Source organism: Heterodontus francisci, chromosome 2 (assembly GCF_036365525.1).
Source record: "Heterodontus francisci isolate sHetFra1 chromosome 2, sHetFra1.hap1, whole genome shotgun sequence".
NCBI lineage: Eukaryota > Metazoa > Chordata > Chondrichthyes > Heterodontiformes > Heterodontidae > Heterodontus > Heterodontus francisci.
The window spans coordinates 154,251,314-154,278,354 of record NC_090372.1 but is presented as its reverse complement, the minus strand read 5'-3'; the positions used below and the strand labels follow the sequence as shown (position 1 = coordinate 154,278,354).

At 44.2% G+C, this 27,041-nt stretch overlaps 1 protein-coding gene across 4 annotated transcripts in view; it reads left to right on the top strand.

Annotated features, from left to right (window-relative positions):
* ankib1a (ankyrin repeat and IBR domain containing 1a) overlaps positions 1-27,041 on the top strand; it is a 166,867-nt gene that overhangs the window by 9,607 nt on the left and 130,219 nt on the right. For all 4 annotated transcript variants that reach the window (XM_068012310.1, XM_068012293.1, XM_068012303.1 and 1 more), the window contains exon 2: positions 17,079-17,340. In XM_068012310.1, coding sequence (XP_067868411.1) covers positions 17,153-17,340 — 188 coding nt within the window. In that variant the 5' untranslated portion in view covers positions 17,079-17,152. The remainder of the gene's footprint in view (positions 1-17,078; positions 17,341-27,041) is intronic.

Below are 27,041 nucleotides of genomic sequence, written 5' to 3'. Positions count from 1 at the left end.
AGCAGTTGAATAAATGGGTTATGCAGCAAGAGGTTTTGCTGTAAATTGGCACAAGTTTAGCTTTTAACTTGGATTACACATGTACCTAAAAACTGCTCAGTCAGGTGAAGCTATTGAGCAATTCATTTGGTGCATCTTAAGCATGATAATGTAGAATCTCTCTTTTTGAGTAATGAGCTGTACTCATAAATAATTAACAATCATATCACTATAATTGTAAATACTCGCAGAAAGAAGAAAATGATATGTGAATGGCATTAACATAGAACCTCCTAGGCAGGTCCCAAAGCACTTGAACTAATGAATTATTTTGAAGTGCAGACAGTCTTGGAATATAGGTGAACAGGACAGCCGATTTTGCATGGAATAAAGTCTAACAGCAGTGACAGAAAGTTAAGCTGTTTTGATGTTAGTTGAGCATTTGATGCTAGCGAGCACCCTGGAAGAAAATGTCCCCTGCTTTTCGAAGAGAGCTATGGGATCTTTTTACTTTGCATCTAACTAGGGACATCTCATCTCGACCAAATATGACACCAAGTTTGTGTGCAGTCTTGTTCAGCCTCCTAAGTTGCCAAGGAGACTGATGGAGTTGGTGGCGAGGTAATGGAGTTTGTGGAGGGAACCAAAGACACTGACTTCGGTCTTCTCAATATTTTTAGTTGGAGGAAATTTCTACTCGAGTACTGGATGTCAGACAAGCAATCTGACAATTTAGAGACAGTGGAGGGGTCGAGAACAGTGGTGGAGAGGTTGTCATTGGCACATGTGTGGAAACTGAAGCTGTGTTTTTGATGTCACCGATGGGTAGCATGTGGATGAGAAATTGGAGAGGGCTAAGGATAAGATCCTTGGGAGACCAGATGTAACGGTGCAGGAACAGAAATAGAAGTAATTGCAAGTAATTCTGTGCCTGCGGTTAGATAGATAAGAATAGAACCAGAAGAGTTCAGTCCCACCCAGCTGGATGACGGTGGAGAGCTGTTGGAGGAGGGTGGTGTTCATCCATGTCAAAGGCTACAGACGAGTCAGACAAGACTAATGCAGATTAGTGGAAGAAAGGCGGCACAGCTTTGTTAAAGGCAATTTCAGGTCAGCCGTGGCTCAGTTGGTTGCACCGTTGCCTCTGCATCCGACTCCAGGGCTGATAATCCAGTGCACTACTGAGGGAGTACTGCACATGTCGGAGGTGGTGTCTTTTGGGTGAGATGTGGAACCAAGCCCCTATCTGCCTGCTTGGATGGATGTGAAAGATCCCCTAGCACTATTTTCAAGAAGAGCAGGAGAGTTATCCCTGGTGTCCTGGCCAATATTTATTGCTCAGTCAACATCGCAAAAATAGATAATCTGGTCATTATCACACCACTGTTGGTGAGAGTTTGCTGTGCGCAAATTGGCTGCCACTTTTCCTACATCACAGTAGTAGCTACACTTCAAAAGTACTTTATGGGTTTGCGACATTGGGTGGTCATGAAAAGCAGTATATAAATGCAAGTATTTTTTTTCTGAATTTGATTGAGTTCCTTGAGGCAATAGAGAGGGTTGTTGAGGGTAGTGCAGTTGATATGGTGTACATAGACTTCCAAAAGGCAGTTGATAAAGTGCCACTTAATAGTCATGTCAGCAAAGTCAAAGCCCACAGAATAAAAGGGACATTGACAGCATGGGGACGAAGCTGGTTGAGTGACAAGTAACAGAAGTGGTGAATGGTTGCTTATGACTGGAGGAAGGTATACAAGGAGGGTTCCCCAGGGCTTAAAATTAGGACCACTACTTGATGAATATTTAATGCAGGGTACAATTTCAAAATTTGAAGATGATGCCAAACTTGCAAGTATTATGAACTGTGAGGAGGATAGCGATATTTTTCAAGAGGACAAAGACAGGCTGTTGGTATGGGTGGACATGTGGCAGATATTGAATGCAGAGATGTGTGAAGTGATGCATTATGGTAGGAAGAATGAGGAGAGGCAACATAACATAAAGGATACAATTCGAAAGGGGGTGCAGGAGCAGACAGACCTGCGAGTGTATGTGCGCAAATGTCCACCCATACCATCAGCTGACCATCTGTCCTCTTGAAGGTGGCAAGGCAGTTTGAGAAAGTGGTTAATAAGGCATATGAGATCCTGGGCTTTATAAATGGAAGCGAAGAGTACAAAAGCAAGGAAGTTATGGTGACCTTTATAAAACATTAGTTAGGCTTCAACTGGAGTATTGCGTCCAATTTTGAGCACCACGTTTTAATAAGATCATAAGAACTAGGAGCAGGCCGTCCGGCCTCTCGAGCCTGCTCCGCCATTCAATAAGATCATGGCTGATCTTTTCGTGGACTCAGATCCACTTACCCGCGCTCTCACCGTATCCCTTAATTCCTTTATTGTTCAAAAAGATATCTACCTTAGCTTTAAAACCGTTTAGAATTAGAATTAGAATATTACAGCGCAGTACAGGCCCTTCGGCCCTCGATGTTGCGCCGATCATCTGACCTACACTATTCCATTTACATCCATATGTCTATCCAATGACCACTTAAATGCCCTTAAAGTTGGCGAGTCTACTACTGTTGCAGGCAGGGCGTTCCACGCCCCTACTACTCTCTGCGTAAAGAAACTACCTCTGACATCTGTCCTATATCTTTCACCCCTCAACTTAAAGCTATGTCCCCTCGTGTTTGCCATCCTCATCCGAGGAAAAAGACTCTCACTATCCACCCTATCTAACCCTCTGATTATCTTGTATGTCTCTATTAAGTCACCTCTCCTCCTCCTTCTCTCTAACGAAAACAACCCCAAGTCCCTCAGCCTTTCCTCGTAAGACCTTCCTTCCATACCAGGCAACATCCTAGTAAATCTCCTCTGCACCCTTTCCAAAGCTTCGACATCCTTCCTATAATGCGGTGACCAGAACTGCACGCAATACTCCAGGTGCGGCCTCACCAGAGTTTTGTACAGCTGCATCATGACCCCGTGGCTCTGAAACTCGATCCCCCTACTAATAAAGGCTAACACACCATATGCCTTCTTAACAGCCCTATTAACCTGGGTAGCAACTTTCAGGGATTTATGTACCTGGATACCAAGATCTCTCTGCTCATCTACACTACCAAGAATCTTCCCATTAGCCCAGTACTCTGCATTACTGTTACTCCTTCCAAAGTGAATCACCTCACACTTCTCCGCATTAAACTCCATTTGCCATCTCTCAGCCCAGCTCTGCAGCCTATCTATGTCCCTCTGTACCCTACAACACCCTTCGACACTATCCACAACTCCACCGACCTTCGTGTCATCCGCAAATTTACTAACCCACCCTTCTACACCCTCATCCAGGTCGTTTATAAAAATGACAAACAGCAGTGGCCCCAAAACAGAACCTTGCGGTACACCACTAGTAACTAAACTCCAGGATGAACATTTGCCATCAACCACCACCCTCTGTCTTCTTTCAGCTAGCCAATTTCTGATCCAAAGCTCTAAATCACCTTCAACCCCATACTTGCGTATTTTCTGCAATAGCCTACCGTGGGGAACCTTATCAAACGCCTTACTGAAATCCATATACACCACATCCACGGCTTTACCCTCATCCACCTGTTTGGTCACCTTCTCGAAAAACTCAATAAGGTTTGTGAGGCACGACCTACCTTTCACAAAACCGTGCTGACTATCGCAAATGAACTTATTCTTTTCAAGATGATTATAAATCCTGTCTCTTATAACCTTTTCCAACATTTTACCCACAACCGAAGTAAGGCTTACAGGTCTATAATTACCAGGGCTGTCTCTACTCCCCTTCTTGAACAAGGGGACAACATTTGCTATCCTCCAGTCCTCCGGCACTACTCCTGTCGACAATGACGACTTGAAGATCAACAACAACGGCTCTGCAATCTCCTCCCTGGCTTCCCAGAGAATCCTAGGATAAATCCCATCTGGCCCAGGGGACTTATCTATTTTCACTCTTTCCAAAATTGCTGACACCTCCTCCTTGTGAATCTCAATCCCATCTAGCCTAGTAGGCTGTATCTCAGTAATCTCCTCGGCAACATTTTCTTTCTCTACTGTAAATACTGACGAAAAATATTCATTTAACGCTTCCCCTATCTCCTCTGATTCCGCACACAACTTCCCACTACTATCCTTGATTGGCCCTGTTCTAACTCTTATCATTCGTTTATTCCTGATATACCTATAGAAAGCCTTAGGGTTTTCTTTGATCCTATCCGCCAATGACTTCTCGTGTCCTCTCCTTGCTCTTCTTAGCCCTCCCTTTAGATCCTTCCTGGCTAGCTTGTAACTCTCAAGCACCCTAACTGAGCCTTCACGTCTCATCCTAACATAAGCCGCCCTCTTCCTCTTGACAAGCGCTTCAACTTCTTGAGTAAACCACGGCTCCCTTGCTCGACAACTTCCTCCCTGCCTGACAGGTACATACTTATCAAGGACACGCATTAGCTGCTCCTTGAATAAGCTCCACATTTCGTTTGTGCCCATCCCCTGCAGTTTCCTTCCCCATCCTACACATCCTAAATCTTGCCTAATCGCGTCATAATTTCCTTTCCCCCAGCTATAATTCTTGCCCTGTGGTATATACCTGTCCCTGCCCATCGCTAAGGTAAACCTAACCGAATTGTGATCACTATCGCCAAAGTGCTCACCTACATCTAAATCGAACACCTGGCCGGGTTCATTACCCAGTACCAAATCCAATGTGGCATCGCCCCTGGTTGGCCTGTCCACATACTGTGTCAGAAAACCCTCCTGCACACACTGGACAAAAACAGACCCATCTAAAGTACTCGAACTATAGTATTTCCAGTCAATATTTGGAAAGTTAAAGTCCCCCATAACCAGTACCCTGTTACTCTCGCTCCTGTCGAGAATCATCTTCGCTATCCTTTCCTCTACATCTCTGGAACTATTCGGAGGTCTATAGAAAACTCCCAACAGGGTGACCTCTCCTCTCCTGTTTCTAACCTCGGCCCACACTACCTCAGTAGACGAGTCCTCAAACGTCCTTTCTGCCGCTGTAATACTTTCCTTGATTAACAATGCCCTGAAGAAGCGACAACTACTTCACTGGGCAAGGAATTCCATAGATTAACAACCCTCTGGGTGAAGAAGTTCCTTCTTAATTCAGTCCTAAATCTGCTCCCTCTAATCTTGAGGCTATGCCCTCTTGTCCTAGCTTCACCTGCCTGTGGAAACATCCTCTCTACTTGTATCTTATCTATTCCCTTCATAAATTTATATGTTTCTATAAGATCCCCCCCTCATTCTTCTGAATTCCAATGAATATAATCCCAATCTACTCAGTCTCTCCTCATAAACCAACCCCCTCAACTCTGGAATCAACCTAGTGAACCTCCTCTGCACCCTCTCCAGTGCCAGTATATCCTTACTTGAGAAAGGAGACCAAAACTGCACACAGTACTCCAGGTGCGGCCTCACCAGTACCTTATACAGCTGCAACATAACCTCTCTGCTTTTAAACTCAATCCCTTTAGCAATGAAGGACAAAATTCCATTTGCCTTCCTAATTACTTGCTGTACCTGCAGACCAACCTTCTGCGATTCATGCACAAGGATACCCAGGTCCCTCTGCATAGCAGTATGCTGCAACTTTTTACCATTCAAGTAATCCTTTTTACTGTTACTCCTACCGAAATGAATGACTTCACATTTATTAACATTGTATTCCATCTGCCAGACCTTTGCCCACTCACTCAATGTATCTATGTTCCTCTGCAAAGTTTCACAGTCATCTGCACACTTTGCTCTGCCACTCATCTTAGTGTCATCTGCAAACTTTGACACCCTACACGTGGTCTCCAACTCCAAATCATCTATATAAATTGTAAATAATTGCGGTCCCAACACCGATCCCTGAGGCACACCACTAGTGACTGATTGCCAACCAGAATAGCACTCATTTATCCGCACTCTCTGCTTCCTGTTAGTCAACCAATCCTCTATCCATGCTAATACTTTACCCCTAACGCCATGCATCCTTAACTTATGCAACAGCCTCTTGTGCGGCACCTTGTCGAAGGCCTTTTGGAAATCTAGGTACACCACATCCACTGGGTCCCCATTGTCCACCTTGCTTGTAATGTCAACATCGAATTCCAAAAGATTTGTCAAGCATGACCTGCCCTTCATGAACCCATGCTGCGTCTGCCTAACGGGACAATTTCTATCGAGATGCCCTGCTATTTCTTCCTTGATAATAGACTCAAGCATGTTCCCCACTACAGAGGTTAAGCTAACCGGTCTATAATTCCCCATCTTTTGTCTACCTCCCTTTTTAAACAGTGGCGTCACATCTGCTGTTTTCCAATCTGCTGGGACTACCCCAGAGTCCAGCGAATTTTGGAAAATTACCGCCAGTGCACCTGCTATTTCTCCCGCCATCTCTTTTAGTACCCTGGGATGCATTCCATCAGGGCCAGGAGACTTATCAATCCTTAGCTCCATTAGCTTGCCCAACACTACCTCTTACGTAATAATGATTGTTTCCAGGTCCTCACCTACGTTTGTCTCTTTGTCAATTACTGGCATGTTATTAATGTCCTCCACTGTGAAGACCAATACAAAATACCTGTTCAATGCCTCGTCCATTTCATCATATCCCATAACTAAATTCCCCTTCTCATCCTCTAAAGGACCAATGTTTACTTTAGCCACTCTTTTTCGTTTTATATATTTATAGAAACTTTTGCTATCAGTCTTTATATTCTGTGCTAGTTTTTTTCTCATGTTCTATCTTACTTTTCTTTATAGCTCTTTTTGTGGCTTTCTGTTGACCTTTAAAGTTTTCGCAATCTTCTAGTTTCATGCTGTTTTTGGCCACTTTGTATGCCTTCTCTTTCAATTTGATAGCCTCCCTTATTTCCTTAGACACCCATGGCAGATTACCCCTTTTCTTCCAGTCCTTCCTTTTCACCGGAATATACTTTTGCTGAGCACTTTGAAAAATTGCTTTGAAAGTCCTCCACTGCTCGTCAACTGTCCCACCATAAAATCTTTGTTTCCAGTCTACTTTAGCCAAGTCCTCCCTCATTCTATTGTAGTCCCCCTTGTTCAAACGCAGGACCCTGGTATTGGATTTTATCTTCACACTCTCCATCTGTATTCTAAATTCAACCGTACTGTGATCACTCCTTCCAAGAGGATCCCTAACTATGAGGTCATTAATTATTCCTGTCTCATTACACAGGACTAGATCTAGGATAGCTTGCTCCCTGGTCGGTTCCATTACATACTGTTCAAGAAAACTATCACGGATACACTCAACAAACTTCTCAAGGCTACCCTGACTGAGCTGGTTCGACCAATCTACATGTAGATTAAAATCCCCCATTGCCGTACCATTTTTACAGGCATTAGTTATTTCTTTGTTTATTGCCCGCCCCAATGTGACGTTATTATTTGGTGGCCTATAGACTACGCCTATCAATGACTTTTTCTTCTTAGCGTTTCTAATTTCCACCCAAATGGATTCAACCTCATTCTCCATAGAACCTATATCATCTCTCAGCACCGCCCTGATATCGTCCTTGAATATCAGAGCTTCACCACCTCCCTTACCTTCCTGTCTGTCCTTCCGAATAGTCTGGTACTCCTGGATATTTAACTCCCAGTCGTGACCAACCTGTAACCATGTCTCCGTAATGGCTACCAAATCATATTCATTCGCGATGATTTGTGCCTATAACTCATCGACCTTGTTACGAATGCTACGAGCATTCAGGTAAAGTGCCTTTATGCTAGCTTTCTTACCCTCATGATTTCCAACATCTCTAATAATAACTCCTGAGTTATCCTTCCTTTCTGCTTCTTTCATAGTCTGCCTTGAACTTAAACCCTCCTGCACACATGTTAACCTGCTGCTTACCTTTTTATTTACCATCATACTCCGTCGTTTTCCCTTTCCCTTCCCCCCGACTCACTAGTTTAAAGTCCGAGAGACCACCCTATTTATCCGTTTCGCTAGAACACTGGTTCCAGATCGGTTCAGGTGGAGACCGTCCCATCGGTACAGATCCCCCTGGTTCCAAAACTGATGCCAATGCCCCATGAAATGGAACCCCTCTTTCCCACACCACTCCCTTAGCCACGTGTTTACTTCCCTAATATTCTTATCCCTAAGCCAATTTGCACGTGGCTCGGACAGTAATCCGGAGATTATGACCCTCGAGGACCTGTTCCTTAATTTCGTTCCTAGTGCTTTTTAATCCCCAAACAGGTCCTCCATCCTAGCCTTGCCTATGTTGTTAGTCCCAACGTGGACCACAACAACTGGATCCTCCCCCTCCCGCTCCAATATCCTTTCAAGCCGGTCAGAGATGTCCTGCACCCTGGCACCAGGCAAGCAACACACCATGCGGGACTCCCGATCCGGCTTGCAAAGGATACTATCTATCCCCCTAATTATAGAATCCCCTATAACTACCACTTGTCTTTTTGCTCCCCCCTCTTGAATGGCCTTCTGCACCATGGTGCCATGGTCAATTTGCTCATCCTCCCCGCAGCCCTTTTCCTCATCCACACAGGGAGCAAGTATCTCGTACCTGTTGGATAAGGTCAAAGGCTGAGGCTCCTCCACTCCTGAACTCGGGATCCCCCAACCTGCCTCAGTTGCAATCACACCCTGTTGTCCCTGATCACTAACTGAATTTGAATTACTTAATCTACCAGGTGTGACTGCCTCCTGAAACACAACGTCCAGGTAACTCTCCCCCTCCCGGATGTGCCGCAGTGTTTGAAGCTCAGATTCCAGATCATCAACTCTGAGCCGGAGTTCTTCCAGCAACCAACACTTGCTGCAGATGTGGTCCCTGCTGTTCACAATGGGGTCAGCCAGCTCCCACATCATACAGCTACAGCACATCACCTGCCCAGCCATCTCTACTTAGTTTATTACGTTATATAAATTTATGAGTTAAATACTTTCTGATACTTCTCTGCTATGGTCTTTTTCAAATAACCAATTAATAGATAAATCAAAAAAAGAAAGTAAAAAAAGAAAGTAAATTTTTAACCAATCACACGATACAGAAGAAATAAAAAAGCTTACCTTATCAACACACCAGAGTCCTTTTTTTTGGTTAGAGGAGGAGGGCGGGTGGGAGACACTACACGTGTAGTGTCTCGGGTTCAGCCACTGCCCAAATATATAGGTTTTTACTTACCCAGCAGTCCCCTGGTCCGCCGAAACAAAAGGTAATTTACTTTAAGCTGAAACTGACCTTCCCAGCTGATAACGCGCTCGCGCTATCTCTGCTTCCGAAAAAGCTGCTGCAACAAAACTGCCCAAATTATTTTAAACTGCCCAAATATATAGGTTTTTACTTACCCAACAGTCCCCTGGTCCGCCGAAACAAAAGTTTTGGGAAGGATGTGAATGTGTCAGAGAGGGTGCAGAAAAGATGTAGGAGGTTAGTTCCAGGGATAAGGAACTTCGGTTATGCGGATAGATTGGAAATGCTGTGATGGTTGTTTTTTTTTTTAAGAGAAGAGAAGGTTGAAAGAAGATTTGATCGAGGTTCTTAAAATCCTGGGGCTGGATAGAGAGAACACCAATTTCAGGTGATTCGCAAAAGAACCAGAGGCGACATGAAAATCTTTTTTTATGCAGTGAGTGGTTAGGATCTGGCATGCAGTACTTGAGTGTGTGGAGGAGGCAGGTTTAATTGTGGCTTTCAAAAGGGAATTGGATATTTAACTGAAGGGAAAAAAATTTGCAGGGCTATAGGGAATGGGCAGAGGAGTTGCTTTTGCAAAGAGCCAACACTTCTGTGCTGTAACCATTCTTTGATTTTTATAAGTCAAGGAAAATAGTTTACTTTTGTAAGTCACATAGGATGTCACTTGTGTCATAGAAACATAAGAGCAGGAGTAGGCCATTCAGCCCATCGAGCCTGCCCTGCCATTCAATACGATCATGGCTGATCATCCACTTCAAAGCCTTTTTCCCACACTATCCCCATATCCCTTTGTCATTGGTGTTTAGAAATCTGTCAATCTCTGCTTTAAAGATACTCTGCTTGAGCTTCCACAGCCCTCTGGGGTAGAGAATTCCAAAGATTCACAACCCTCTGAGTAAAGAAATGTCTCCTCATCTCTTTCCTAAGTGGCTTCCCCCTTATTTTGATATTGTGTTCCCTGGTTCTAGACTCCCCAACCAGGGGAAACATCTTAGCGGCATCTACCCTATCTATCCCTTTCAGTATTTTGCGGGTTTCAATGAGATCACCTCTCATTCTTCAAAACTCTCGAGAATACAGGCCCAGTTTCCCCAATCTCTCTTCATAGGACAGCCCTGACATCCTGGGGACAAGTCTGGTGAACCTTCATTGCACTCCTTCTCTGGCAATAATATTCTTCCTAAGGTAAGAGGACCAAAACTGCACCCGGTACTTCAAGTGCTGTCTATCCAAGGTTCTATACAATTGAAGCAAGACTTCACTACTCCTGTACTCAAATCCTCTTGCAATATAGGCTAACATACCATTAGCCTTCCTAGTTGCTTGCTGCACCTGCATGTTAGATTTCAGTGACTTATTGACTAGGACACCCAGGTCCTTTTGTACATCTACATTTTATAATCTCTTAACATTTAAGAAATACTCTGCACATCTGTTCCTCCTACCAAAGTGGATAACCTCACATTATTCCACGTTTTTTCCATCTGCCACATTCATGCCCACTCAATAAGGCTGTCCAATCCCCTTGAAGCCGCTTTGAATCTTCCTCACAACGCACATTCCCAGCTAGTTTTGTGTCATCAGATAACTAAAAAGCTAATAAAGAGGGAGAAAATTGATTATGAAAGTAAATTGGCAAGAAATATATAAACCAACAGCAAGAGCTTCTATGGGTAGAAAAGAAAGAGTAGCTGAAGTGAGCGTGGGGCCCTTGGATGAGACTGGAGAATTGATAACGGGGAACAGGGCAATGGCAAATTAATTTAAACCAATATTTTGCCTTGATCTTAATGGTGGAGGACGCTGTATAAACATCCCACAGATATCAGATAAACAAGGAGCTAATGGGAGGAAAGATCTTGTAACAGTCTCTATCACGAGGGACAAAGTACTTGACAAACTGACGGGAATAAAGGCAGACAAGTCGCCAAGATCTGATGGCCTACATCCAAGGGTTTTAAAGGAAGTGGCTGCAGACATAGTGGAGGCATTGGTCGAAATATTCCAGAACTCACTGGATTCCGGGAGGGTCCCAGCGAATTGGAAAACCGCTAATGTGACGCCCCTGTTCAAGAAGGGAGGGAGACAAAAAGCAGGAAACTATAGGCCGGTCAGCCTAACGTTGGCCGTTGGGAAAATGCTAGAGTCCATTATTAAGGGAGAACTAGCAGGACATTTCAGACAGTCAACATGGTTTTGTGAAAGGGAAATCATGTTTGACAAATTTGCTAGAGTTCTTTGAGGATATAACAAGCATCGTTGATAAAGGGAACTGGTAGATGTGGTGTATTTAGATTTTCAGAAGGCATTTGATAAGGTGCCACATAAAAGATCATTGCACGAGTTAGGAGCTCATGGTATTGGGAGTAATGGATTGAGGATTGGTTAACTCATAGAAGACAGAGAGTCGGGATTAATGGATTTTTTCAGGTTGGAAAGGCATAACTAGTGGAGTGCCACAATGATCAGTCCTGGGGCCTCGATTATTTACTATCAATATTAATGAATTGTAGGAGGGGGCAGAGTGTAATAGATCCCCAAATTTGTTGACGATACAAAAATAGGTGAGAGGGCATGTGATGAGGACATAAGGAATCTGCTAGAGGATATAGATGGGTTCAGTGAGTGGGCAAATACTTGGCAGATGGAGTTTAATGTAGGAAAGTGTGAGGTCATGCACTTTGGTAGGAAGAATCAAAAGGCAGATTATTATTTAAATGGATAGAGACTTCAAAAAAGTGCAGCTCAGAGGGATCTGGGTGTTCTTGTGCATGAAAGACAAAAAGTTAGCATGCAGGTGCAGCAAGTAATTAAGAAGGCAAATGGAATTTTGGCCTTTATTGCTAGGGATTGGAGTTTAAAAATTGGGAAGTCTTGTTATAACTGTACAGGGTGTTGGTGAGGCCGCACCTGCAGTACTGTGTACAGTTTTGGTCCCTGTATTTAAGAGAGGATATACTGGCATTGGAGGCAGTTCAAAAGAGATTCACTAGACTGATTCCTGGGACGAAGGGGTTGACTTATCAATAACAGCTAAATAGGTTAGGCCTTTATTCATTAGAGTTTAGAAGAATGAGAGGTGATCTTATTGAAACGTACAAGATTCTGAGGGGGTTTGACAGGGTAGATGTGAAGAAGATGTTTCTCCCAGTGGGGGAATCTCAAACTACAGGACATAGTTACAGAATAAGAGGACAGTCCCTTTCCCCGTCCCCCCGCCTCTCCCCGTCCCCCCGCCACTCCCTTCCCCTCTGCCCCCCCCCCGCCCCCAAAGAAGAATATAAATGCAAGTTCTTTAAATGTAGGCTCTTTCTTTCATTGGAGTGGGATGCTGCTCCTTACTGTTAAATTGAACCAGACAGTTTCTGCAATGTCTTTCTCCCGGGCTCTGTTGAACACTGTTTCCGAAGTTCTGTTCTCAGCACCTCAAAGTTAGCTTTACTACAATTTATTGTCTTGATCTTGATGCTTGTGTCCTTCTCAGTTATTATCTAATCTTATTGCCTAGATGTTCCCCTACTTTTTACTTCTCCTATCTGCTCTGTTTAATTCTCTGTTACTAGATCCAGTGGCGAACCCTCCCTTATTAGGCATCTTAGACACTGTTAGAAAGGGGTCCTGTCCACAATTTTGGAATTCCATTCCTTTATCCTCTTTACCTACCCCCCCCCCACCCCGTTCAATTAAATTTCAGGTTGTTGAAATCCACCATGATTTTTTTTTAAACTTGTTTTGCTAACTTGTTTGCATATTTCTTCCTGCACCTCCCTTCCGCTATTTGGTTGTCCAATGACTATCCCTATTAATGTTATTGATCCTTTTTATCTCCTATCCACAGGGATTCTATTTCTGTCTTATTGATGACTGCATTGCGTTTTCCTACTGCCATTGTTATCTCTAATAAATACAGCTACTCAACCTCCCCTGTTTTCCACTCTATTTTTTCGAAATGTTGTATAGCCTACAATCTTTAATTCCTCCTCCCGATTTCTCTGTAACCACATCTTTCGTAATCCCTATAATGTCTGGATCCTTGCAGCGGCAAGGGCGGCACAGTGGCGCAGTGGTTAGCACCGCAGCCTCACAGCTCCAGCAACCCGGGTTCAATTCTGGGTACTGCCTGTGTGGAGTTTGCAAGTTCTCCCTGTGTCTGCGTGGGTTTCCTCCGGGTGCTCCGGTTTCCTCCCACATGCCAAAGACTTGCTGGTTGATAGGTAAATTGGCCGTTATAAATTGCCCCTAGTATAGGTAGGTGGTAGGGAAATATAGGGACAGGTGGGGATGTGGTAGGGATATGGGATTAGTGTAGGATTAGTATAAATGGGTGGTTGATGGTCGGTACAGACTCGGTGGGCTGAAGGACCTGTTTCAGTGCTGTATCTCTAAAACTAAAAAAACTAAGCGTATTGTTGCCTCCAGTTCCCCTGTTTTATTAGGCACACTGCATTGCTGTATAGAGAGTTTAACTACTTTTTAATAGCAGTTCCTCCTACTTTATTTTAACCATCTTTTTAGACTACTGTTCGAGAACTCTATTCCATACCATTTATGTTCTCCTTCAGTTTAGTCTATCCTATGATTTTTTTTTTCCTGTTACTTTTATATTTGGGGTTATTTTATTTCTTGTACATCCCTCCACCCATCCTAATAGTTTAAAGCCTTTCCCTATGAACCCTTTCCACTAGGACACTGGTCCCATCTGGTTCAGGTGGAGCCTGTCCTGTTTGTATAGCTCCAGAAATAGTAGTAAACCTGAGGGTTGGGAGGATTTTAGAATACAACAAAGGAGAACCAAGAAACTGATAAAGGCAGAATAGAATATGAATGTAAGCTAGCAAGAAATATAAAAACGGACTGTAAAAGCTTCTACAGGTACGTAAAAGGGGAACGTTTGGCGAAGACAAATGTGGATCCATTACAGGCAGAGTCAGGAGAATTTATAATGGGAATAGAGAAATGGCAGAGAATCTGAATGATTACTTTGTGTCTGTCTTCACTGAAGAAGATACAAGAAATCTCCCAGAATTAGAGATCCAAGGAATTCGAGGGAATGAGGAATTGAAGGAAATTACCATTAGTAAGAATGTTGTGTTGGAAAAATTAATGGGGCTGAAGGTTAATAAGTCGCCAGGACCTGATATTCTACATCCCAGAGTGTTGAAAGAGGTAGCTATGCAGATAGTGGATGCATTGGTGATCATCTTCCAAATTTCTATAGATTCTGGAGCAGTTTCTGCAGATTAGAAGGTTGGAAATGTACTGCACTATTTAAGGGAGGAAGAGAGAAAACAGGGAATTACAGACCAGTTAGCCTTACATCAGTCGTTGGGGAAAATGCTAGAATCTATTTTAAAGGAGATGATTATTGGACACTTGGATAATAATGATCTGATCGGGCATAGTCAACATGGATTTATGAATGGGAATTCATGTTTGACGAACCTGTGGGGGTTTTTTGAGGATGTTACTAACAGAATTGATAAAGGGGAGTTGGTGGACGTGGTATACTTGGATTTTTAGAAGGCTTTTGATGAAGTCCCCCACAAGAGATTGGTTAGCAAAATTAAAGCACATGGGATAGGAGGTAATATACTGGCATGGATTAAGGATTGGTTAACAGGCAGAAAACAGAGAATAGAAATAAACGGGTCATTCTTGCGTTGGCAGACTGTGACTAGTGGGCCCCAGCTGTTCACAATATATATCAGTGATTTGGATATGGGGACCAACTGTAGTATTTCCAAGTTCACGGATGACACAAAACTAGGTGGGAATGTGTGTTGAGGAAAATGCAAAGCAGCTTCAAAGGGATTTGGAAAGACTTAGTGAGTGGGCAAGAACATGGCAGATGAAATTTAATGTGGAATAATGTGAGGTTATCCACTTTGGTAGGAGGAATAGATGTGCAGAGTATTTCTTAAATGGTAAGAGATTAGAAAATGTAGATGTACCAAGGGACCTGGGTGTCCTCATCAATAAGTCACTGAAATCTAACATGCAGGTGCAGCAAGCAATTAGGAAGGCTAATGGTATGTTAGCCTATATTGCAAGAGGATTTGAGTACAGGAGTAGTGAAGTCTTGCTTCAATTGTATAGAACCTTGGTTAGACTGCATTTGGAGTACTGTGTGCAATTTTGATCCCCTTACCTTAGGAAGGATATTATTGCCACAGAGAGAGAGTGCATCGACGATTCACCAGACTTGTTTCCGGGATGGCAGGACTGCCCTATGAAGAGAGATTGGGGAAACTGGGCCTGTATTCTCGAGAGTTTCGAAGAATGAGAGATGAAACCTGCAAAATGCTGAAAGGGACAGACTCCCCTGGTTGGGGAGTCTCGAACCAGGGGGCACAATTTCAAAATAAGGGGGAAGCCACTTAGGACAGAGATGAGGAGAAGGTTCTTTACTCAGAGGGTTGTGAGTCTTTGTAACTCTCTACCCCAGAGGGCTGTGGAAGCTCAGTCATTGAGTATGTTTCAAGCAGAGATTGAAGATTTCTAAATACAAATGACATAAGGGGATATGAGGATAGCGTGGGGAAAAAGGCATTGAAGTGGATGATCAGCCATGATCATATTGAATGGCAGGGCAGACTCGATGGGCTGAATGGCCTACTCCTGCTATGTTTCTGTCGCAGCACTGGTGTCAGTGCCCCATGTATAGAAATCCCTCTTTCCCATACTAGCCTTTTAGGCACATGATAATTCTTCTGATTTGTCTGTATTTATGCCAATTTGCATGTAGCTCAGGCAAAATTTCAGATTATTACCCTCAAGATCCTGCTTTATAATTTAGTTCCTAACTCCTGATACTCGCTCAGCAGGACCTCCTCCCTGTTCCTACCTATGTCAACAGATCCAACATGGTCCACGCTAACTAGATTTTCTCCCTCCCTTTCCAGATTCCTCCTCTTGCCCCTTCCTAACTTGGTAATTCTCTCCAGCCCCACGCCTCCACCACAAAAATCTCCATTCCTCTGTCACCAACCTCTTGTGCAGTCTTTTTGCTCCACCATTGGTGTCCATCTTCAGCCACTTAACTCCCTAGGATTTCCTTCCTAAACCTTTTAACCTCTCCTCCTTTCAAGGTACCTGTTAAATCCATTTAGTTGACCAAGCATTCGTTCACATCTTTCTTCCATTGACTCACAGTCTCTTTTCCCTTGTGAAACAGCTTAGGACATTTTATTAATTCCAGATGCTATATAAATCATAGATGATAACAATCAAGTACTAGAAAGCAACTTTAATTGGATTCATCTTAGATTGTTAATTTTTGTAAGCATTACTTTATTCCTTCCAAAAAAAAGTCAGGTTAAGAGTTAATATTTTAAAATGTGTCATGATTGAGAGTTTTGGAACGCAAGTGTAGTGCAGTAGTGAATTGTTGCTCACCACCAGCAAACTCGAAATCAGGAAGTTGTGTTTGCTAGGTACTTGATTCATTTTTGCTCGTTCGTGGTTGTCGGTCCATTACCTGTGACCTTGGATAACGGTGTGACGGGAAACAGAATTGAGTAACAGAAGATTGCAAGCTCAGAAGTCTCTGGTGTAATCTCTTTGAAAAGAATTTTTTTTGTCTCTGAGCAAATAATTTTAAATTGATGCAACAACTGACCTTCAAAATAATTAGTAATTGCTATTTTATTGAGGGAAAACATGAACCTGAGTGTACACACTTCTGCATCTGTGTTATGATGACTTACTAAACGTACAAGCAAGTGACTTGAACTGATTATTGGGAATGAAAGCTACATTATGTGATTGCTAAAGTCAATGATTGTTGAATCATTGAGAATAATTTGTATGGAAATGCAAAAGAATTGCTACTTGACTAGTGCATCTGTGTGAAATCTGTTGTTTTCCATAGGATGTGAAGCATGCTATTGGGGATCAGCATGTCAAGTGGCTGAAGCTGAAAGTGCCAATAGTTCTCAGTAAAATATGGGGAACACCACCACTAAATTTCGCAAGGCACTCATAAATGGCGATGAATCCTTGGCCTACCAGCTGTATGAAAGCAATCCTCAGTTCAAAGAATCTCTGGATCCAAATACCTCTTACGGAGAGCCTTATCAACATAACACTCCACTTCATTATGCTGCCAGACATGCTATGAGCAAGTTACTGCGGTGAGTATTTAACATGAATTGCTTAATTCGTGATTGAAGGTTTAAAAATGTCATGACTTTAACCTTATAACAAAAACTAATTCACAACCCAGGTTTGTGTCATATTTCTAGTTCTGCCCTGTAGAGATTGTTTTGTCTAAGTGATCTCAACTGAATATGTTTACACCAGAGTTTATATGAAGAGTTTCCACAAATCAAATTATGCAGTGGAATTCATTGAATTATCTCAGTCTAATTGCTGATTTTTTTTTTATCGTTCAAACCTGAGGAGTAAATGATTGCTAAAATCTCTTGCAACACAGTTGAAGGTAAAGCCGATGAAGAGGAGAAATAGCTTAAAAACAGTTTGTTTCTGGAGCAGTAGGCATAGGTGTTCAAAACACCTTGTGGATAAATTTTGGGATTTTCTTTTCCTTGGATTACTTGGATTTCTTCACAATTTATAACTGACATTACCCAACCCTTGCTTTTGCGCTATTAACACTAACATTGGCTCTTGGAGGAAATTTACAACAGTTGTATTGAAAAGGTTTCATATATATGTAGGACATTTTGAGAACACTTTTGTGTGTATGTTGTGACTAGGAGTTTTCTAGTATTTACTCCAGCCAAACAGCACAGATCACATAAAGCATATTCAGAAAAGCCTGCTCCTTACAGAGCCTTCTCTGCAATTTCACTTGCATTTATTTATAGGGAGGGGAATTTTTATGCCAATACTCTGATTCCCAGAGGTGATTGAGTGAAATTCCATTTGCACTGTTCAACTGGTAGCTCTGAATCAAGTTCTCTATCCCTACCATGCTCCACCCCCCACCCCAAAAGAAGTCTCAGCAGTACAGAAACTGTTATGTTACATTGAGTATTTCATCTGTCTTCCTTTCCCTGTATCCTTAAATATTTTCAATTAAATGTTTATCTGGCTTTTTGCGTTAATTGAATATAGCAACACACTTTTTTTTTATTTCTAATCTACATATCCAGTATTCTGGGGAGAGCTGTTAGGGTAAGTACCTGTTGTTTTCACATTTGTATTTTTAATATTGGAATACTACTTTCCTGATCATGCAACTGGTAAAAGATATTTGCCGTGTATTCACTATACCCTCTGCCCTTCCCCTCTCTGATGCTGAACGATCTGTACTCAGCTTAGGACTCAGTTTTATCCCCTTTTGTCCCCACCTCAATGAATTTCGCGCTTGGCATGGTGTTGAGCTTTTCTTCCATCGCCTTTGCCACCGTGCTCACTACTTCGACCAGGAGTTCTTTCCACCGACCAGCGGACCCATTCACCCAGCTCCAGCATTTGCCCTTCACCTGGGCCCCTCCCTCTGGCCTCTTAGCCATTCTTGATCTTTTCATTGAGAACTGTCGGCGAGACATCGGCCATCTCAATTTCTCTGCTCCCCTCGCTCACTGTAACCTGTCTCCCTCTGAACTTGCGGCACTCCGTTCTCTCAGGTCTAACCCCGACATTGTGATGGGTGGTGCTGTTGTTGTCCTGGTGTACCGACCTTTACCTTGCAGAGGCTGAGGGCCAACTCTCCGACACTGCTTACCACCTCCACCTGAACCATGACCCCACTACTGAACATCAGGCTACTGTCCACAGGATTGTCACTGACCTCCGGAGATCTTCCCTCTACAGCTTTCAGCCTGAACTCCAGACAGCCCGCTTCTATCTCCTTCCTAAAATCCACAAACAGGACTGTCCAGGGAGACCCATCGTTGCAGCCTGTTGCTGCCCCACTGAACTTATTTCTTCCTATTTTGACTCTTTTCTCCCCTGGTCCAGTCTTTTCCCACCTACATCCGTGACGCCCTACGTCACTTTGACAATTTCCTGTTTCCTAGCCCTAACTGCCTGCTCTTCACTATGGACGTCCAATCTCTCTACACCTCCAACCCCCACCAGGACGGTTTGAGTGCTCTCCGCTTCTTCCTTGAACAGAGAGGCCCAACAAATCCCCATCCACCACCATCCTCCTCTGCCTGGCTGAAGTTCTCACACGAACAACTTCTCCAACTCCACTCACTTCCTTCAAGTAAAAGGTGTTGCTGTGGGAACCCGCATGGGTTCTAGTTATGCCTGTCTTTTTGTGGGATATGTCGAACATTCCTTGTTCCAGTCCTACTCAGGCCCCCTCCCCCAACTCTTTCCAGTACATTGATGACTGTATCGGTGCCGTTTCCTGCTCCCGTCCCAAACTGGAAAACTTTTATCAACTTTGCCTCCAATTTCCACCCTTCTCTCACCTTTACATGGTCCATCTCCAGGGATAGGCTGTCCACTCATATTCATTATAAGCCTACCGACTCCCACAGCTACCTCGACTACACTTCTTCACACCCTGCCTCCTGTAAGGACTCCATTTCCATTCTCCCAGTTTCTTTGACTCCGACACATCTGCTCTGATGATTCAACCTTCCACAACAGCGCCTCTGATAGGTCTTCCTTTTTCCTCAACCGAGGATTCCCCCCCCCACTGTGGTTGACAGGGCCTTCAACCATGTCTGACCCATTTCCTGCACTTCTGCCCTCACGCCTTCCCCTCCCTCCCAGAACCGCGACAGGATTCTCCTTGTCCTCACTTTTAACCCCACCAGCCTCCACATCCAGAGGATCAGCCTCCACCATTTCCGCCACCTTCAGCATAATGCCACTACCAAATGCATCTTCCCCTCCCCTCCCCTGTCAGCATTCCAAAGGGATCATTCCCTTCACAACACCCTGGTCTACTCCTCTGTCACCCCTGACATCTTGCCCCTTCCCACGGCACCTTCCAATGCAATCAGAAGAGGTGTAATACCTCCCCTTTTACTTCCTCTCTCCTCACCGTCCAAGGCCCCAAACATTCCTCTCGGGTGAAGCAGCGATTTATTTGTATTTCTTTCAATGTAGTATACTGTATTCGCTGCTCACTATGTGATCCCCTCTACATTGCGGAGACCAAACGCAGATTGGGTGACCGCTTTGCTGAACACCTCCGCTCAGTCCGAAAGCATGACCCCGAGCTTCCGGTTGCTTGCCATTTCAATACTCCCCCCTGCTGTCATGCCAACATTTCTGCCTTTGGCCCGCTGCAGTGTTCCAGTGAACATCAGCGCAAGCTCAAGGAGCAGCATCTGATCTTTCGATTAGGCACTGTACAGCCTTGCGGACTGAACATTGAGTTCATTACTTCAGAGCACGACTGGCCTTTTTAAAATATTTTTTAACCATGTGCCTGCTTTTCATGCAGTCAGAGCTGCTCATTATTCCACTGCCAACAGTTTCTCTGGACTAATGCTTTGTCTTTCATCACAAGCATTAACACACGCTTTGCCTTTGTCCCAGGACAGCTTTGTTATTTAATCTGTCCTGCCCTATAAATCACCTTCCCCTTTGTTCTCTTTCCCCCACCCCCCTCCCCTTCACTTGCTTAAAACTGAATTCTTTTCTAACCTTTGCCAGTTCTGATGAAAAGTCACTGATCTGAAATGTTAACTTTGCTTCTCTCTCCGCAGATGCTGCCAGGCCTGCTGAGTATTTCCAGCACTTTTTGTTTTTTTTGCAGATTTACAGAATCTGCAGTGTTTTGCTTTTATATAAAGATATCTGCCCGCTTGGTTTGAGTCAGAAAGATTAGCAAGGTTGAGAGATATTGATATTAGTGCAGCAGCACTTAAAATTGGTTCAGCAATCCTGTGCTAGATAGGGGGGTAGTTATTTGGAGCGCTTGCTTGTGATCCAGCCCGTCCCTGTTACCACACCTGCCTCAAATTGGAAAAATATACATGAGGTTATCGAGCAGAATCGTTACAGTGCAGAAGGAGGCCATTCGGTCCACTCTGGCTCTCCAAAAGAGCAATTCACTCAGTTCCATTCCCCTACCTTCTCCCCATAACCCTGCACATTCTTCCTTTTCATATAACTGCCCAATTCCCTTTTTGAATGCTTCAATTGAACCTGCCTCCACAACGTTCTCAGGCAGTGCATTCCAGACCTTAACCACTCGCTGCGTGAAAGTTTTTCCTCGTGTCACTTTTGCTTCTCTTACCAAATACTTTAAATATGTGCCATCTCGCTCTCGATCCTTTCACGAGTGGGAACTGTTTCTCTGCATCTTGTCTGACTCAAGATTTTGAATAACACTATCAAATCACTTCTCAGCCTTCTCTTCTCCGAGGAAGACAGTCCTAACTTCTCCAATCTATCTTCATAACATAAATTCCTCAACCATTCTCTTGAATCTTTTCTGTACTCTCTCCAGTGCCCTCCCACCTTTCCTAAAGTGCGGAGCCCAGAACTGGATGCAGTACTCCAGCTGAGGCCGAACTAGTGTCTTATAGAAGTTCAACATAACTTCCTTGCTCTTGTACTCTATGCCCTATTAATAAAGCCCTGGATGCTGTATGTTTTATTGGCCCCTCTCTCAACCTGTCCTGCCACCTTCAATGACTTATGCACATATACACCCAAGTCCCTCTGCTCCTGCACCCCCTCTAGAATTGTACCTTTTATTCTATATTGTCTCTCCATGTTTTTCCTACCAAAATGAATCACTTCACATTTCTCTGCAATGAACGTCATCTGCCACCTGCATGCCCATTCCACCAACTTGTTGAAGTTCTACACTGTCCTCACAGTTTACAGTGCTTCCAAGTTTTGTATCATCTGCAGACTTTGAAATTGTGCCTTGTGCACCAAGGTCTAGATCATTAATATATATCAGGAAAAGAAAGGGTCCCAACACTGCCTGGGGATTTCCACTACAAACCTTCCTCCAGCCCGAAAAATATCCATTAACCACTACTCTTTATTTCCTGTCACTCAGTTTGTATCCATGTTACTACTGTCCCTTTTATTCCATGAGCTACAAGTTTGCTCACACGGCTGTTGTGTGGCACTGTATCAAATGCCTTTTGAAAGTCCATGTACACCACATCAACTGTATGCCCTTATCAACTCTCTCTTACCTCCTCAAAAAACTCCAACAAATTAGTTAAACATGATTTTCCCTTAAGAAATCCATGCTGGCTTTCCTTAATTAATTAACTCGCATTTGTCCATGTGATAATTGATTTTGGCCCAAATTATTTTTTCTAGAAGTTTTCCCACCACCTAAGTTAAACTGACTGGCCTATAATTGCTGGGCTTATCTTTACACCTTTTTTTGAACAAGGGTGTAACGTTTGCAGTTCTCCAGTCCCCTGGCACCACCCCCCAAGACTAAGGAAGACTGAAAAATTATGGCCAGTGCCTCTGTGATTTCCACCCTCACTTCCCTCAGTATCCTTGGATGCATTTGATCTGGTCCTGGTTCTTTATCCACTTTTAAGTACAGACAGCCTATCTATTACTTCCTCTTTATCAATTTTGAGCCCCTCTAGTGTCTGACTTTCCTCCTCTTTCAACATTGCCTGGGTTGTATCTTCTTCCTTGGTAAAGCCAGATGCCAAGTATTCATTTAATACCTTAGCTATGCCCTCTGCTTCCATGTGTAAATTCCCTTTCCTGGGCCCTAATCAGCCTCACTCCTCCTTTTACCACTCTTCTACTATTTATATGCCTATAGAAAACTTGGGGATCTCTTTTCATCCTCTCTCTTTGATTCCCTTATTTGCTTTTTCACTTCCCCTCTGGACCTTCTATATTCAGCCTGGTCCTCAATTGTATTTTCTACCTGGCATCTGTCATAAGCACACTTCTTTTTCTTCATTTCTACCTCTTTTGTCATCCAGGGAGCTCTGGATTTATTTGCCCTACTTTTCCCCTTCGAGGTAACGTACCTTGACTGTGCCCGAACTATCTCCTCTTTGAAGGTGGCCGATTGTTCGTCTACCGGTTTTCCTGCCAGCTTTTGACTCCAATTTATTCACCCCAGTTCCATTCTTACTCCATTGAAGTTGGCCTTCCCCAGTTAATTATTCTTACCCTGGATTGCTCTTTCTCCTTTTCCATAGTCAGTCTAAAACTTATGATATAATGATCACTATTCCCTAAATGCTGTCGTACTGATACTTGATCCACTTAGCCCACCTCATTCCGAAGAGCCAGGTCTAGCAGTGCCTCCTTTCTCGTTGGACTATCAGCATACTGTTGTAGAAAATTTTCCTGAACACACGCCAGGAACTCTTGCCCCTCACTGCCCTTTACACTACTATTATCCCAGTCTATGTTTGGATAATTAAAGTCCCCCATTATAACTACCCTGTAATTTTTGCACCTCTCTGTAATTTCCTTGCAAATTTGTTCCTTCACGTCCTTCACACTAGCTGGTGGCCTATAGACAACGCCGAGGAATGTACCGCACCTTTTTTGTTCCTTAGCTCTAGCTAAATTGATTGTCTTCAACCCCTCTGGGACATCCTCTTTGTCCAGCACTGCAATGCTCTCCTTAATCAATACCTTCACCCCTTCTACTTTTTTCCCTTTCCTATCTTTCCTGAACACCTTGTATCCAGGGATATTTAACACCCAGTCCTGCCCTTCTTTGAGCCAGGTCTCTGTTGTAGCCACAGCATTATATTTCCACATGGCAATCTGCACCTGTACCTCACCAGTCTTATTAACCACACTCCATGCATTCACAGGCATGCACATGAACCCTGATTCAGACTTTATTACTTTCTCCCTTACTCTGACCCCACCTAATAACTTACTATTCTCTACTCTAGTGCTATCCAGCTCCCCCTGTATTCTGTGCACCTTGGCATTCCTCTCTCATACTTGCTCCTGGTTGCCACACCCCTGACAAGTTACCAGTTTTGCTTCCCTCCAATCTGAGCTCCCTCTCAGGTTCCCATCCCCCTGGCAATTTAGTTTAAATCCTCCCCAACAGCACAAGCAAATCTTCCTGCGAGGATATTCGTCCCAGTCCTGCTAAGATAGAACCCATCCATTTTGTACAAGTCCTACCTGCCCCAGAACAGGTCCCAATGTCTCAGAAATCTGATGCCCTCCTCAGTTCTCCAGCCACATGTCAATTGCTCAATTCTCATTCCTTTGCTCACTTGCGTGTGGGACTGGGAGTAATCCTGAGATTACAGTTTTGAGGTCCTGCTTTTTATTCTCCTTCCTAGCTCCCTAAAAACCTGCTTTCAGGATGTCTTCCTGCTTCTTACCTATGTCATTGGTACCAATGTGGACCACGACCTTTGGCTGTTCACTCTCCCCCAGAAGAATGTCCTGCAGTTGCTCCATGACTTCCTTGACCCTGGCACCAGGGAAGCAACACACCATCCTGGGATCACGTTTACTGCCGCAGAAACGCCTGTCTGTTCCCCTAACTAATGAATTCCCTATCATTACTGCTCTTGCACTCTTCTTCCTCCCCTCCTGTGCAGCTGAGCCAGCTGTAGTGCCACAAACTTGGCTCTGACTGCACTCCTCTGAGGAACCATCGCTGTCATCAGTATCCAAAATGGAAAACTGATTAGTGAGTGAGATCATACCAGGGGACTCCTGCACTACTTGCCTAGTTCTCTTAGACTGCCTGGCAGTCACCCATTCCCTATCCTGCTGCTTGCTCCTAACCTGCGGTGTGACCACCTCCCTAAATGTGCTATCCACATAGTCCTCCGCCTCGCGGATGCACAACGGTGACTCCAGCTGCCGCTCGAGTTCCGAAACCCGGAGCTCAAACTTCTGCAGCTAGTGACACTTCCTGCAGATGTCTGTCTAGGACACATGGTGCGTCCATCACTTCCCACATGCTGCAGGCTGTACATTCCACTTGGCAGAGCTGCCCTTAACTTCACAGACTATTCATTATATGTGGAATAGCTTACCAGGTACTCACCAAGCAGCTCCTTCCACTGCACCAAAGCAAGAACCAAATACTGGAGGGTTAAAAAAGAAGAAAAAGTAGAAAATGGAGCACCTGCTCTCCCGTTCACCGAAGTCACTACTCACCAAACTCTAATCTGCACACCGTTTGCAGGCTGCACCCAGACCTCTGTATTTATACCTTTTGAAGCTGAAACTGCAACAGCCAGATTAGACTGGTCAGCTACTTAACCATTCAGGTACTTTGCAGTCTTCTTTGGCCTCCTTGTCTCGGGAGACAATGGGTAAGCGCCTGGAGGTGGTCAGTGGTTTGTGGAGCAGCGCCTGGAGTGGCTATAAAGGCCAATACTAGAGTGACCGACTCTTCCACAGGTGCTGCAGAAAAAATTGGTTGTTGGGGCTGTTACACAGTTGGCTCTCCCCTTTCGCTTCTGTCTTTTTTCCTGCCAACTGCTAAGTCTCTTCGACTCGCCACACTTTAGCCCCGCCTTTATGGCTGCCCGCCAGCTCTGGAGATCGCTGGCAACTGACTCCCACGACTTGTGATCAATGTTACAGGACTTCATGTCGCATTTGCAGACGTCTTTAAAGCGGAGACATGGACGGCCGGTGGGTCTGATACCAGTGGCGAGCTCGCTGTACAATGTGTCCTTGGGGATCCTGCCATCTTCCATGCGGCTCACATGGCCAAGCCATCTCAAGCGCCGCTGACTCAGTAGTGTGTATAAGCTGGGGATGTTGGCCACCTCGAGGACTACTGTGTTGGAGATGCGGTCCTGCCACCTGATACCAAGGATTCTCCGGAGGCAGTGAAGATGGAATGAATTGAGACGTCGCTCTTGGCTGACATACGTTGTCCAGGCCTCGCTGCCATAGAGCAAGATACTGAGGACACAGGCTTGATACACTCGGACTTTTGTGTTCCGTGTCAGTGCGCCATTTTTCCACACTCTCTTGGCCAGTCTGGACATAGCAGTGGAAGCCTTTCCCATGCGCTTTTTGATTTCTGCATCGAGAGACAGGTTACTGGTGATAGTTGAGCCTAGGTAGGTGAACTCTTGAACCACTTCCAGAGCTTGGTTGCCAATATTGATGGATGGAGCATTTCTGATGTCCTGTCGCATGATGTTCGTTTTCTTGAGGCTGATGGTTAGGCCAAATTCGTTGCAAACAGCCTGTTTGGGATTTTCTTCTCCCTGCTGCTCTCTCACACGTTCAAGTCTTCAGAAGAAGGAATTTTCCTCCACACAAGATCAGGTGGCAGGATGTTCAACCTTGCCCGCCTAAGAGCGAAGACCAAAGTATGGAAAGACCTAATCAGGGAACTCCTCTTTGCTGATGATGCTGCATTAATATCTCACACTGAAGAGTGCCTGCAGAGTCTCATCGACAGGTTTGTGGCTGCCTGCAACGAATTTGGCCTAACTTTGCAGTAGAGCTTGTTAATCCCTGCTTAAGACTGCAAGAAACTTGCTTTACTTTCATAACGCTGCATTAAACTAGAGGGTAAATCCCAGTTAAATGCTAACTGCAGATCAGACTTTTATAAAGATAACAGCACTTAAAATCCCCACTCACCAATATCTCCACACTCAGCTTGCAATCTGCACACTGTTTAATGGGTAACGCATGAAAGAATTGCATCTGGATGTGATTTTCCTCATCCACCATCCCACTCTCAACCTAAATGCCCAAAGAGCCTTGAAACTTTGTCCTCACTTGTCTGTGACGGCTGTGCACATAGATGAGGTACCAGCGTGGGGCTGACATGCACGTCAGCATCTTCAGGTGGCACGGAGGAAATAGACAACTGAAGAATACCGAGGTGATACTTTGGTCACGTATTCGATGAAATTGGAATTAAGTCTGTCCCATGAACCTGGTACAGAAAGTACAATACCACACCCCCTCTCCTTTTGCCTCAAAGTGT